Below are 15490 nucleotides of genomic sequence, written 5' to 3'. Positions count from 1 at the left end.
CTAAAATAATGTTTGTATATTAAATCAAATCGTTTTGATCTTGAACTGTGTACTTGAAAGCTACATTGTTAGCGACTCCTCACAACTTCTTACATTACTTTCATTTATGCTTTTTAATGCGCTCACCTAACCCCACCCCTAACCCTACCCGTCACAGTGATCTCACTCACTCCATTGAGTGCATTGTGTCTGACATAGCATCGCTGAGTGATGAAATCTGCATCCAGATACTATTGAGCCTCTTCACTCCTTACCCTTGTGTATTGCTTCGCCCACTTTCAGCCACAAGCAATGGACACTACAGGTTTGACAAATATTGCTGCTGTTGGGCTACATAATGTTCTTTTGAGGCTTTTTTCAGTCGAGAATGTAGTTGTTTAGATTGCAATGCAGTATATATTTGTAAGGATAGTGCCTATTTTAAAATATTTGTAATTTCTGAGAGACAGCACATTAGCAGCCAATAGCCTGTCATTGAGCAAAGTAAAGTTTAACAATGTTCATCCACAAGATGGCGACAGAGACAGCATAAGTCCTTAGAAGAGAAAAACAGCATAATTTCTAGCTACAGTTGATCAAATCGTTATTAAACTGGCAAGTGATATTCTAAGTCGATCTCTCTCTTGTATGTTGTAATGCTGTATTTATTACATTAGAGAATCATTCAAATACTAGCTCTAAAGTGTTGTATCGTACTCGTAGCAGTGCGATATGGCTGTATATAATTACTAGTGGGACAACGCATGCCTCCTACCAGTGCCGATATACAGCCAACTGCTACTAGTGTGATATTGCTCGTATATCAAGTCAACCAATGCCACACTAGAGCTTAATCAAAAGTTTTATATATGGACGATATACATTTGAAGGCAAAATTATTCATCCTCCTTAAAAATTTTTTTATTCTTTTTCAAAATATATCTCAAGTTATGTTTAACGGCAAGGAAATTGTCACAGTATTCCTTACAACGTTACTTTTCTTATAATTAACCTGACCTGCCTTTAACCTACTTAAGCCTTTAAATTGCACTTTAAGCTGAATATAAATACACAGGCGATCAAAATTAGAGAACAATTTATAAATAATTAAACAATTCTGAAATAATTTTATCTTCATTGCTCAACAGTTAAAGGAGTTTTTGTCCCATCTATACCATGCTACCAGAACACCTTTTCCACAAAATAACTAAGGCATTTCAACAAAAAACATTATTTTGCAGAAAACGCACTGATCAAAATTAGAGAACACTTTCAGATACCTCAGTTATTGGTGTTAATCTGGCACCTGGTGCTAATTTCCTTGATTATCTATCAACCCCTATTTACCTGGCAGCCTAACTTCCAGTTTCACTGACTCTGCAAGATGGTGGGCCGTTCTAAAGTGACTGAAAGCCTCCGGCAGCAGGTTGTCCAGATGAAAGCCAAAGGGATGACAATATCAGCCATAGCAACACAAGTTGGATGTTCCAAATCTGTGATTTCAAGAATATTGAATCTTTACAACATCACAAGCTCATTCAAGTCCCCCAAGAAGGCTGGTCGTTCACGGAAGACAAATACAAGAAAGGACGGGATACTGCGGAGGATCTCAATGGGCGATCGTTTCCACACTGCAGCTGGAATTGCTCACCAGTTCAGCGCTGAACAGGGTAAAGATCTGTCTCGTCATACAGTGTCTCGACGTTTAAGAGAATTTGGACTGAAAGCCCACTCTGCAGTGACCAAACCTCTCATTAGCAGGATAAATCAAAAGGCTAGGCCAAGCTTTGCTGAGGAGCATGTTGTGTGGACAGAGGAGAACTGGTCCAAAGTTCACTGCAGTGATGAAGGCAAGTTTAATTTATTTGGGTCCGATGGGAAACATTGTCCGATGGGGAAAAACTGGAGAAAGACTGAACCCAAAGTGTGTAAAGAAGTCGGTGAAAAGTGGAGGATGAAGTGTCATGGTTTGGGGTATGTTTTCTGCAGCAGGAGTTGGGCCTCTTATACAGCTACATGGCAGAGTGAATGCAAATGTTTATCAGAACCTTCTTCAACAACATATGGTTCCTTCCCTGCGTTCATCACCCAATCAGCCCGCAGTATTCATGCAGGACAATGCTCCATGTCACACAGCAAAATGGGTAAAGCAATTCCTTGAAACTAAAACATTGAAATAATGACATGGCCTGCCCAGAGTCCTGATCTCAACCAAATAGAGAACCTCTAGAAAATCCTTGGCGGTAATGTTATGGCCAAGAAACCCACTACAGTCACCGAAGTGGACCAAAATCACACCAGAGCAGTGTGAGAGACTAGTGCTGTCCTGTGGCCGCAGATGTGCTGAAGTCATTCAGAGCAGAGGCCTGTACACTTCCTACTAATTGCTGACTGTTGTCACCTTCATAAAATTTTGCTGTAATCTTTTTCCATGCTACAGTCATTGTTCTCTAATTTTGATCAGTGTGTTTTCTGCAAAATAATGTTTTTTGTTGAAATGCCTTAGTTATTTTGTGGAAAAGGTGTTCTGGTAGCATGGTATAGACGGGACAAAAACTCCTTTAACTGTTGAGCAGTGAAGACGACATTATTTCAGAATTGTTCAATTATTTATAAATTGTTCTCTAATTTTGATCGCCAGTGTATTTAGATATGTGCATATTCGTTGTAACAGTTACACTATATCTGCTACAATGTATGCCCATGGAACTTTTTTTTTAATCCGTATTTGAAATTTAGTGTCATAAAAGTTTCATTCATTCATTTATTTTCATTTGGCTCAGTCCCTTTATTCATCAGGGGTCACCACAGCAGAATGAACCGCCAACTTATCGAGCATATATGTTTTACACAGAGGAGGCCCTTCCAGCTGCAACCTAGTTTTGGTAAACATCCATACACACTTATCCACACATGCACTACAGCCAATTTAGTTTATTCAATTCACCTATACCGCATGTCTTTGGACTGTGGAGAAAACTGACGATCCAATGCCAACACAGGGAGAACATGCAAACTCCACACAGAAATGCCAACTTATCCAGCCAGGACTCGAACCAGCGACCATCGTGCTGTGAGACAACCATGCTAACCACTGAGCCACCATGTCATAAAATAATAATTTTCATGTATTTTGACATTTCTACTATTTTTGGATAAAATAGTCTGATCAAATGCTGCCATGTTTTCAGATTCATTCATTCATTTTCTTTTCGGCTTAGTCCCTTTATTAATCTGGGGTCGCCACAGCGGAGTGAACCGCCAACTTTCAGCATATGTTTTAAACAGTGGATGCCCATTCAGCTGCAACCCATCCCTGGGAAACATCCATACACACTGATTTGGACAATTTAGCTTACCCAATTCACCTGTACCACATGTCTTTGGACTAAGGGGGAATCCGGAGCACCCAGAGGAAACCCACGCGAACGCAGGGAGAACATGCAAACTCCACACAGAAACGCCAACTGACCCAGCCAAGGCTCGAACCAGCGACCTTTTTGCTGTGAGGCAACAGCACTACATACTGCGCCACTGCGCTGCCACGTTTTCAAATGTTTTTATTAATTTTTAGACAACACAATAACAAAGTTATAACTTCAGAAATGTTAATAAATCATTCTGAAGAAAAACCCTTATTTTTAGCCACAACAAATGAAAACATTTGTTATTCTGACAAACTAGCATTTTCAAAATGCTCCAAATTTTAAATTTAAATTTGGAAGAAACGTTATAAGATTTAATGATTATATAATTAAGCGTAATTTATTTTTCCATAGTTATAGGTGGTGTATTAATATAAGTAACTGTGATGTTTTATTTTCTTTCTTTTTACATTTACATAAACCGTTCTAATAAAAGTCTTCATAAAAGGGTCTGGGTTAAGGTGGAAAACCAACATATGTGTTGCTTAAAAAAAAAAAAAAAGACAAGGTTTATTCGTGGTTTTCAATACATCAGTGATTTCATACAACTGCTCTCTTTTCTACACATTAAAGGCAGACATCCTCATTTACAACAGCATTCAAAATATCAGATGGTACAAAATCCTTCACCTATAAAAATATGAGTTTTTCTTATTATTTTTGCATATTATTAAACATAACTGTTATTGCTTCTATATTGCATTGATCATTCAACTAAATTCTCCAAGTGCTGTAAACTTTAATGTTTTATTTCATAATAAAGATCAGACTCCAAAAAAATAAACAGCAAGATCATTACGAAACTATAGTAGCGAAGTGCTTGATCATCCCTGAAGAATTATAATGAGTTCCAGTAACAGAAAAACGGAAGATTGTCCATTGTGTGTCCAGTCAATCCTTCAGCCAGACACTTCAGTCTATAGGCAGCACTAGTTTCTTGGTCAGCGTGTAGCGTGGTTCTGGCATCTGCTTGTGGCCCTTTAAAATCCTTTTGCTCACTTCAAAGTTCACCTTTGTCAGGATGGACAACATGTCCTCTTTCCTATCAGAAAAAAGACAAAATGTTTACTCTATGACAGGGGTTCCCAAACTTTTCAGCCCACAACCCCCAGAATAACAATGACAGTGACTCGCAACACCCAATATCCTATAAGGTGGATCTATAGATACAAACCTTGCACACAACTGCGCGCACACACCAATAGGCTAAGTCTACTCTTCATTTAATTTTGGAGAACAGCACTCGGATGTTCAGTTGTGGCCTGTATTTATTTTTAATGCCCGTGAGTGCCATAAAATCAATCTGCTGCATCTGATGCTTTTGCTGTACCTTTAATATAACATAATCGCCCCATAATTTTAGAAATCATCAAGTGACCCACCCTCATTATGCTGCGATCCCCTGAGGGGTCCCGAGCACCACTTTGAGAACCACTGCTCTCTGGATCCACCAAAGTCAATTCATAATCAAAAGTATTCAACAGGAGCATTATTCTCAGAGGACACAGGATCTCTTTTCCCTCTTCATTTGCTTACATTAATGAAATCATGAAGTACACTCACCGGCCACTTTATTAGGTACACCTGTCCAACTGCTCGTTAACGCAAATTTCTAATCAGCCAATCAAATGGCATGTAGACATGGTCAAGATGATCTGCTGCAGTTCAAACCGAGCATCAGAATGTGGAAGAAAGGGGATTTAAGTGACTCTGAACGTGGCATGTTTGTTGGTGCTAGACGGGCTGGTCTGAGTATTTCAGAAACAGCTGATCTACTGGGATTTTCACGCAGAACCACCTCTAGAGTTTACAGAGAATGCTCGAAAAAGAGAAACAATCTAGTGAGCAGCAGCTCTGTGGGTACAAATGCCTTGTTGATGCCAGAGGTCAGAGGAGAATGGCCAGACTGGTTACAGCTAATAGAAAGGCAACAGTAACTCAAATAACCACTCGTTACAACAGAGGTATGCAGAAAAGTATTTCTGAACGCACAATACGTCCAACCTTGAGGCAGATGGGCTACAGCAGCAGAAGACCACACCAGGTGCCACTCCAGTCAGCTAAGAACAGGAAACTGAGGCTACAATTCACACAGGCTCACCAAAATTGCACAACAGAAGATTGGAAAAACGTTGTGTGGTCTGATGAGTCTTGATTTCTGCTGCGATATTCGGATGGTAGGGTCAGGATTTTGTGTCAACATGAAGCATGGTGGTGGTGTAATGGTGAGGGAGATATTTTCATGGCACACTTTGGGTCTATTATTACCAATTGAGCATTGTGTCAACGCCACAGCCTACCTGAGTATTGTTGCTGACCATGTCCATACCTTTATGACCACAATGTAGCCTTCTTCTGTTGGCTAGTTCCAGCAGAATAATGCACCATGTCATAAAGCCAAATGATCTCAGACTGGTTTCTTGAACATGACAATGAGTTCACTGTACTCAAATGGCCACCACACTTACCAGAGCTCAATCCAATAGACAACCTTAGGGATGTGGTGGAACGGGAGATTCGCATCATGGATGTGCAGCCGACAAACCTGCAGCAACTGCATGATGCTATCATGTGAATATTTCCAGTACCTTGTTAAATCTATGTCACGAAGGATTAAAGCAGTTCTGAGGGCAATGGGGGGTCCAACCCGGTACTAGTAAGGTGTACCTAATAAAATGGCCGGTGAGTTTATATTTAACTGATTTCCACTGCTTTAACATTTAAGATCCACACACAGAGTTTATTTTCGACTACAAAAAAATTATCTTTTTATCTTCTTTCATCAATAAATTTTCTGAAAAAGAATGGTCTATGGGCCGGTGTATACAAGCTTTTTCAAATTTTTCCACAGAATTGTTAAATTTACATTGCACAATTTACATAGCCCTTTACATTTAACTTTATAGATGCTTATTAGTCAGAGAGTTAAAGTATCAAATATAAAGAGCCAGTAAGACATCAGTTGTTCTAATCCATCAGAAGAAAGCATCACTAATTCACATTTTCTTTCTCTCTGAATAAATTATAAATTCTTACATCAGACTATCCCTTTAAGTATCAGTTTTTGAATCTGCACTTATGAGCTAAATAATTGAGAACTAAAGACTAACTGCAAGGTAATCTCTCTTATCTGTATCACATCACATTTGTTCACACATGTAATCAATGTGGAACAGGAATATTAAGTTATACAAATCATCAGGGGCAAATTTAGCATGACCAAGTTCTTGTTTAGCATGAACATTTGAACTTACTTGGGGCACAATTCCTCCATCTTTCGACAAAGCTCCTGGATAAAGATAGAGCCCTGTTTAGTGTGTCGGTAGGAGAGGTAGTGCTCTACTGTGGCCATTCCGATCAGGAAATCAGCTTCAATTGGAATTTTACGGAACACTATCACTCCTGCATCCTCTTCATATTTTTCGTCTTCTTCAGGAGCATCCTCGTGTCCATCCGACGTCCAAACACCAGCCTGGGCCTCATCTCCTTGGCAGGCTTGAATAAAGAAAAGCTTGGGCTTGGTTGCTAGTGTTCTGCATCCAGCAAAAGGCAGAGTGACTTCTCTGATTTCAACTGGTTTACCATCTGTGCCCAAAACTGTGCCCTTCTCTCCGTGTGAGAGAATACAGCAAACAAAAGCACCCATTGAAACATGATTCCTATTTGCAAACTGCTTTATCTCATCTTTTATAGCCGAGGCTTCCAGATCATTCCGTACCTCAACCTGGAAATGCATTCTGCTAAACAATTTGACAAGTCTATCTGCAGAGAGAGAGAGAAATTTACAAATTTTAATAAATACATACGCTGTAAAAAAATGCAGGGTTGCACACAATTCATTCATGTTGTCCCGATTCAAATTAATTAAATCAGTTTTTACAAATTTAGGTGGATTGTACATAAAACATTTAAGGTGTCCCCACCAAAAAAAAAAAATCTAGTTGTTTTAGCTTATTTTAAATATTATTTAAACAAACAGCAATAAGTAATTAAATAAATAAATAAACAGACAAATAAATATACACAGCGGGGAAAATAAGTATTGAACACGTCACCATTTTTCTCAGAAAACATATTCCTAAAGGTGCTGTTGACTTTTGAAAATTTGGATGTTGGTAACAACCAAAGAAATCCATATATGCAAAGAAAACCAATCTAATTAGTTTACTAAGTTATGTTTAATAAAATGAATGACACAGAGAAAAAGTATTGAACACACGAAAAAAGGGAGGTGTAGAAAGGCAGTGAAAGCCCAGACAGCAGCTGAAATCTCTCAGTAGTTACTCAGGAACCCTCTGCCCTTCATCATGGTAAATTAATATTTGCTGCTTCACTCCACTACAGTACCAGGATGAAGAAAATGAAACCAGAGAACATTGAACATTTCAGCAAGATAATGACCCAAAACACAGACAAGGAAACTTTCAAATGTTTTCAGAGAAAGAAAATGAAGCTTTTTTTTTACACTCCGTTAAAGAAAAAAAAACTCACACCTGAACAATTCATGTGACTTCATTCTCCATATGAGAGGCGTCTTTAAGCTGCCATCACCAAAAAGCCTTTTTATAAAGTATACGTTTCAGTAGTTCAGTACTTTCTCCTTGTGTCATTCCATTGTTATTACACAAATCACTTTTCAGATTGTGAAATGACATGTTCATTACTTATTTTACTTATATGATAACATAAAGAGAGAGAGAGAAAGAGTAGAAGACCCTGGACCACAAAACCAGTTACAAGCATCTTTTTTTATTGAGATTTAGACGTCACCTGAGAGCAACATAAATATGCTTTCAAAATCTGCAATCTTAGGGATCAGAAAATCAAAATATTGCCTTTTAAGTTGTATAAATGAAGTGCTTCACAATGTAAATTACTAATCAAAAATTGAGTTTTAAAATACTTACTGTACAGTAAGAAATGTACAAAACATCTTAATGAAACATAACATTTACTTAATACTTTATTTACTTTTTATTTTGTCATAAAATTATATTTTGATAATTTAGACTGGTCTTGTGGTCCAGGGTCATATCAATATATATATACATATATATATGAGCTCAACACTTTAGCCAGAAATACCTTTGTCCATATCAGTGCCTGTTCGTTTGAGCAGGTTAGTACTTTTCAAGAAGTTGCAGTTGTTGATGATTAGACAGTATCCAAGAGGCCGCTGGGTCAGTACGTAATATTCGTCTGGCTACATGAACCCAAATCAAATCACAATAAATTAGCAAATTTTCAATACCCTTTAGGAAACAATAAATACAGCTTTTAACTCATCTTACTTGTTTGTGTTTAACAATAACAAACGTTTATCAGCTGCAGGAGCTCAAAATTTGGCTCATACAAGTAATGTCATATTCTGAAATTGATATTCATCACAATATAGCACACAGTTCATATATACTGACAACATGGAACATTTTGGAAGAACTGACCCCTTTTTTACATCTACATGTATTCAGTCACATGAATTTTTTTCTCTCACTTTATTTAGAATGTCAGGGCAAATGTATGATTAAGAATGTAGAAATATTAAATAAATATTAATGAAATATAAGACATTTTTTTCAAAACTAATGATTACAGGCCCAAAATAAAATATTGCTAAAAAAACCAAAATGCATGTTCGGCGTTTGTTTGTTAGAAACGTTTGTAAATTATTTAATAATTTTTAAAAATTATAATTAAAATGTAATAAATAAAACAATTTTTACATTTAATGGAGGTTCTGCGTCTGTAGTAATTGTGCCAGCCGAAGAGTTTCTCCTCCCTAAGGAAAAGCACACTATGTAAATGGTAGAAATGGATACCAAAAACATTATGTTAGACAATGATTTGAGAGTAGGTATGAGAGTATAACTTACTTTCTCTCTCCATTGTCTGTGTTAAAACCAAAATGTGGAAGGAAGCAACAACATGAATTAACGCACAGTACACTCAAAAATAAAAGACCCACCCCTCACTGACAAAGGTCCAGAATTTGTCCCATACATGAGCTTATTTGTCCTATTTTGACTACTATGCCACCATTAATAGTGAAAAAGGCTTTAAGACCAAGCGGAATCCTGATGTGAATTCAGTTAATCAGTTTTAGCCAATGCAAGCACTTCTTTTTCAAGAGTCCAGCATCCAGTTGTGAAAGAATATATCTGACATAAGCGAAGTCATCTTTCGCTACTGTATTGTTTTTAAATAGAGAAAACATTTGACAAGTAACTTTTATTCTATAAATCTTATTCTTGAAAGAAAACATGACAAATAAACAGAGTGAAGCACTTTTACAAAAGAGGCAAAAAAAATAGTGAAGCTCAAAATTATTATTATGTTTCAACTTTTTATTATTCAAATGGCCAAATTCTGACTGAGGAAAACTGAATGTGCTGGCCAGTTTGTTATGTGCTCAATAAATTACAATAGGCTACTTTTTAATTTAAAACTTTTTTTTTCTAATGACATATTATTTGATATAATACATTTATATTTTAAAAAAACATTTATTTGTCATATTTCTTTATTCTAAATATTTTTGGTACATCAAAAAGTGTGGTTGTAAAGGCCATCCAAATCTCATCATTAAACAGAAAATGGGGCAAATGACTGCAAAAAGGTCCACTTTTTGAATAAAAAAAAAAAAAAGGAAAAAACAGCCCTTTCACCAGGCTGGCTATGGGCCAGTTTGTATGTGTGTATGAATGTATAAATAAATAAATAAATATATATATATATACATACATATATATACATATATATATATATATATATATATATATATATATATATATATATATATATATATATATATATATATATATATACATATATATACATACACATATACATATATATATACATATATATATACACTATATATATATATATATATATATATATATATATATATATATATATATATATATATATATATATATATATATATATACATACATATACACATATACATATACACATATACATATACACATATACATATATATAGAGAAAGAAAGAGAGAGAGAGAGAGAGAGAGAGAGAGAGAGAGAGAGAAAGAGAGAGAGAGAGAGAGAGAGAAGTAGAAGCACTACTATAGGAAAGAATTAGTAAACTTACTTCAGATACAGGGTTGTTGATAAACACTTCTTCTAGAGGAAGTCTTCCTCCTACTGGAAAACATAAAAAAAATAAGCTGTTGTACATATTTAAACTAATTAGAAAAGTAGATATAGATTAGGGCTATCAATAATATCGAAATTAATGAAATATTGAAAATGTGCATACCACTATATACATATTGTAATCGTTAGCAATAAATGAGTAATTTAATATAGAATTAACTTAACAGATGCTGCAAGCAACCAAGCTGAATTAAAGGGATAGTTCACCCAAAAACAAAAAAGTAAAAAAAAATCCTCACCATTACTGTCACTCAAAAGGTCTAAATTTTAAACAGAAAAGAAGCTATTCTGAGAAATGTTGGGAAAAAAGCAGCAATTGGCCAGTTGGAACAAAAAATACTATACAAGTAAACGATGGCAATAAGGGCATGTCCGAATCCACTTTTGCTATTTTAAGGATGGAAAAATCTGCTTTGCTCCACAGCGCATGGTCTAACAAGGTTGAGTTTTTTCTCTTAATGAGTTATAGCTGGTGTGTTTTGAGAATAAACCATTCAGAGTCTCATCTCCCATTCCCTTTAAGAGTCAGTTGCGTTGTCGCGCCATGGCACATTTGCTATTTACATGACAGACTTTGTAAGTGATAAAAACAGAGCGCTTCACTTGCGAGAAAATAGTTAAACAGAGCATTTGCAGAGCGAGAATAAGCCTTTATTCTTTACTTTCACTTTCACTCTCTTTCATGGATAAGGAAACGTGTTGTACGCACAGACATCCATTACCCTACGTAAATAATTTTGTTTGTTAAGTGCAAAGATTTGTTTCAAAACTATTTCTAAATTCAGTTCTAATTTCCAGAAAATGAATAAATGAACAATAATAACGAAGTGTGCTCAAAAAACTGAGTTATATCCAAATACACATGCTATGCCCCATATGGTCCAAAACCTGACAGGTGGACAAATCTAAGCTTGTTTTTAATGAAACAAATATAAATATGCATATAATAAATAATACTGCTTATAATAATATTATACTACCGCAAATTTTCATGAACTGAAAAAGCCTCCCGAGATGAAGGCATGAAGGCAGTGGTTTTAATATTTATGTAGAAAATAATAATTTATTTTAAAATAATTTTTTAAAGAGCCCATATTATGGGTTTTTGAAAACGCCCTTCCATGTAGTGTGTAACACAGCTCTAAGTGAAGTGAAATATCCAGCTAAGGCTTAAATCTGTAAGTGTACAGTGTTTAAAATTATTGATTCATCTATAAAAGAGTCGACTCATAGTGCTTCAAACGAGTCGTCTTGATAACGAGTCATTAGGTGTTTCGCGATGACACAGCCACGAAACACAAGCCTCGCCAGTAGTTATGCGCGCAAACCCGGGAGATTTGAAACCTGCGGCCCCGCCCACTTACACAGAAAAAACACTAGACACACACACACAGACGCCGGCGGTCGAATGAAGTCACGCTGTGCTCAGATGGATAATATTGACAGTCTCTACCCAAAGATGAAACTGTGAAGAGTCAGTGGTTGAGGTTTATTCACTAGTGTAAGTAAGTGCGATTAAAATTGTTGCCTCGTTTACTCTAGCTTGCAAATTAATGTATTTATTGTGTTTTGTTACTTGTTAACCTGGTACAGTACACGCGGTTGCTCTTTATATTCTCTTATCGCATGTAAGCCACGTTGAAAACGCGACGCGTGCCGCTTCGTTTACGGATTTAAAGTTAAATGCTTTTGTGAGCTCGTGTTCCACTTCCGTTTGTCGTTGCTATGGCGATCGTAAGCTAGGAGACAGGAGACTCGTGTCGATCTCCCTAGTTCTGAGGAGGAGCGTGATGTGTTTGTGTGTGTGTGTTTGTGTGTGTGTGTGAAAGAAAAAGAGCAGGTCGAGTGAGTGAGCGACGGCTAGGAGACCGGAGACTCGCGTCGCTCTCCCTAGTTCTTCTGAGGAGCGTGATGTGTTTGTGTGTGAGAGAGAAAAAGAGCAGGTCGAGTGAGTGAGCGACGGCTAGGAGACCGGAGACTCGCGTCGCTCTCCCTAGTTCTTCTAAGGAGCGTGATGTGTTTGTGTGTGAGAGAGAAAAAGAGCAGGTCGACTGTGTGACAGCTAGGAGACTTGCGTCGATCTCTCCAGTTCTTCTGAGGAGGGTTGTGTGTGTGTGTGAAAAAAGCCTTACACTATGAAGCGTGTATGCACTGTGACTACTTTTATATTGTTGATTATCTGCTGGGCATTTCACTCTGTCTCGCGCTGAAGCCTGTCACTGTCGACCAATCGCAGCAGGCTGTCATCGGTCCAATGAGCGCAAATTAGCTTCGCGCTGAGGAGGGGGTTGGGAACAAATGAATCGCTGAACGATTCATATGGGAGTCGCTGGGATAATTAGGTAAAAATAAATGCAGATTATAAGACCATGACAGTGTTTTTTGACCTTGCATGCATATTAGACTGTTGTTGGAGACCCTTACAACCTAAATATGACCCTATTTCATGTATAATATGGGCTCTTTAATAATTTTCCCTTAATTATTTTTCGTTTGTAAAGATATTTGTGTGTTGCTGTACATCCTGTGGGTATTAAGCAATGTGTAAGGCAGGCGCGCAACTAACGCACTCTGTGCTGCTCTCAGCTGGTCTATTGTGCAGTCTATTTTAGTTCCTCAAAATAGCAACGCACCAACAATGCGCCTTAACACGCCTCTTATCTACAGCAGAACACCAATGAGTCCACAAAGTGGCACAAATGGATTTGCTATTTAAACAACGTGGCAGAAAACGGGGAAATTAGTGTTGCACTGGTTTGAAAACAGCAACACGTCGAAGAAACATGTCTTGCACCTTATTGCGCCGGGTGTACGATAGGGCCCATGGGTTCCATTAAAATGCTTTTTCTTTTACATATCGAATATTACATTATATAGCATGCTTCCATTGCATTTGTCTTAAATATTAAACAGCCATAATATAGATAATTTATGTGATGTAATCCTTAACCTTGTTCCTGGTCTCTGTGACTCTGATTCCTGAACCTCTCGATCATGTTAGCCAGCTGTTTGTCACATTTTTCTAAAATTCTGTAAAGTTCATCCAGATTATCTGCCCCAAGCCTCTGTTGTTTTTCCATCTCAACCAAAGCATCTAGAAATGACTGTATAAGAAAAAAGAAAACATTAAATAAGTGTGACTGGGTAAATGCAAACCATTATTACTGTATCTAACTGATATATATATAATTCTTCATTAAATAAAATGCCAAAAAAGTAGCTCTTCATCAACATTTATAAATTTAACAATTTCTTAATGAAGTATTATGTATGTGCAATCTGATCATAATAAATATAGGGTTTTAACTCACAGTAGATCTTCCTAGCCTTGCCCTTGGAAGATCCAAAAGAAACTTTGCTGCACGAAAGTTTTCTTCTGTCATGTCCTCAGATATCTTCAATAGCATCTTTCTGTGATGAAAAGAAAGTAAAAAGAAGTCACTAACATTGTATGAGGAGCCATTTCCAGGAAAACCATACAACTACCACTTCGCTTATCTCTATCAGACTACCAGTTTAACAGCGGACTTTCCAGTGTCATAACCTACTGTTCAATAAAAAAATGTTTTCATACCTATAGGCTGAGACACCTTTACGAGAACCATCACATTGTAGCAGATTTCTTTCCACTTCCTCTTTGGATTTTTTCAGAATCTCAAGCAAGTCAATGCGGCCAATTGTAATCAGAAGTTCAGGGAAGAGCAGCTCATCCTCAAGCAATCCTTGCTCATCCATTCGCAGAATCAGGTCTTTAGCATCAGTCACTGACTCCAAACGCCTTTTGGGAATGAAATCTAGGCACAGAAACTTCAGCTGGTCCACATCACCGCTTGTCAGGTTCTCATCAATCTCGTGAAAGATCTGAGGATCCATATTCTACAGCATAATGTAGAAAAACACATTCACCAAACAAAGGAAAACCCTTACTTTGTGAACAGTCTGATAGTCATAAGCTCAACGGGACATGTTAAGGCTTGCCCTAACCTTCTACTTATATTGAACACATGCTGTAAGAAACTTCAAGGTTTAGTTAATATATGCTTATTTATAATATATAGCTCATATATTATAACATATATAGTTAAATAATACAACATATGAGGATATTTTAGTTCCAGATATCGGAATTTTAGTACCAAAACATAAAAGTACTGTCATTTAACAAGTTTTGAATCGTTTTAACGCAGCGTACACAATTTATTTTAAAAACAGTTATTATATAATTGGTTATATTTATATAGTATTTATGGTCACAGCTAGTCACTGTATATATTGGTTTTGTTAATTTAACTTCAGTTTAATCACTCTTGAAATGTTTACAACTAACGTTACACAGCGTATATTCAATAAAGTGTAACTTGTCAATACTTAAAATTTCGTGTCAAGCTAGTTAATTTTTACTCAGCAAGTGACGGGCTACAGTGTACCAAACTAACTTTGGCAAACAGTCATTAAGCCTAACGCCAAACATGTCCTAAAATACAAACACAGCTCTTCTTACCTTGATGTTTACAACACCAAAGCGAAATAAAAATCGAAGTGATCCCTCGTATAAGAATTAAAGTCAGGCTAGCCGGACTGACATGCTATTGCTACTGTTTTTCCGATAGACGAGTTGCTTTCAGTTTCTTACCAAATACATTTTCGACTTAACCAGGAAGTGACATATGGGTACTTTCAAAAAAAAAAAAAAAAAAAAAAAAAAACGGTGGGCGTTACCATTGAGTCACGTAATTCTGAAGAAATTAATTTACAGTAACTCTGAGACGGAAAAAAACGATTGTAAGCATATTTAATGTGTAGCATATCTGTATAATGCTGTTTAGATTTTTTTCCTAAACCAATTTTTTTTAAATATAACAACAATTATGGAAAAAATATGGCGTAAAGTTCAAATATTTACTT

General features: G+C 36.6%; 1 protein-coding gene across 2 annotated transcripts; it reads right to left on the bottom strand.

Annotated features, from left to right (window-relative positions):
* Positions 1–3893: 3893 nt before the first annotated feature.
* On the bottom strand, positions 3894–15228 carry casp8 (caspase 8, apoptosis-related cysteine peptidase). Of its 2 annotated transcripts, none has more exons than XM_056459655.1 (10): positions 15087–15228; positions 14160–14461; positions 13897–13996; positions 13536–13689; positions 10521–10573; positions 9278–9293; positions 9128–9183; positions 8490–8607; positions 6659–7166; positions 3894–4446 (listed from the first exon to the last, which is right to left on the bottom strand). In XM_056459655.1, the coding sequence occupies exons 2-10, from the start codon at positions 14456–14458 to the stop codon at positions 4317–4319; spliced, it is 1434 nt and encodes a 477-aa protein (XP_056315630.1). In that variant the 5' UTR covers positions 14459–14461; positions 15087–15228; the 3' UTR covers positions 3894–4316. The 2 variants fall into 2 exon arrangements, with proteins under 2 accessions (XP_056315630.1, XP_056315631.1); XM_056459656.1 differs by having other exon boundaries at positions 10521–10570.
* Between the last annotated feature and the right edge of the window lie 262 nt (positions 15229–15490).

Source organism: Danio aesculapii, chromosome 6 (genome assembly GCF_903798145.1).
Source record: "Danio aesculapii chromosome 6, fDanAes4.1, whole genome shotgun sequence".
Classification (NCBI taxonomy): domain Eukaryota; kingdom Metazoa; phylum Chordata; class Actinopteri; order Cypriniformes; family Danionidae; genus Danio; species Danio aesculapii.
This window is presented reverse-complemented; position numbering and strand designations above follow the sequence as displayed.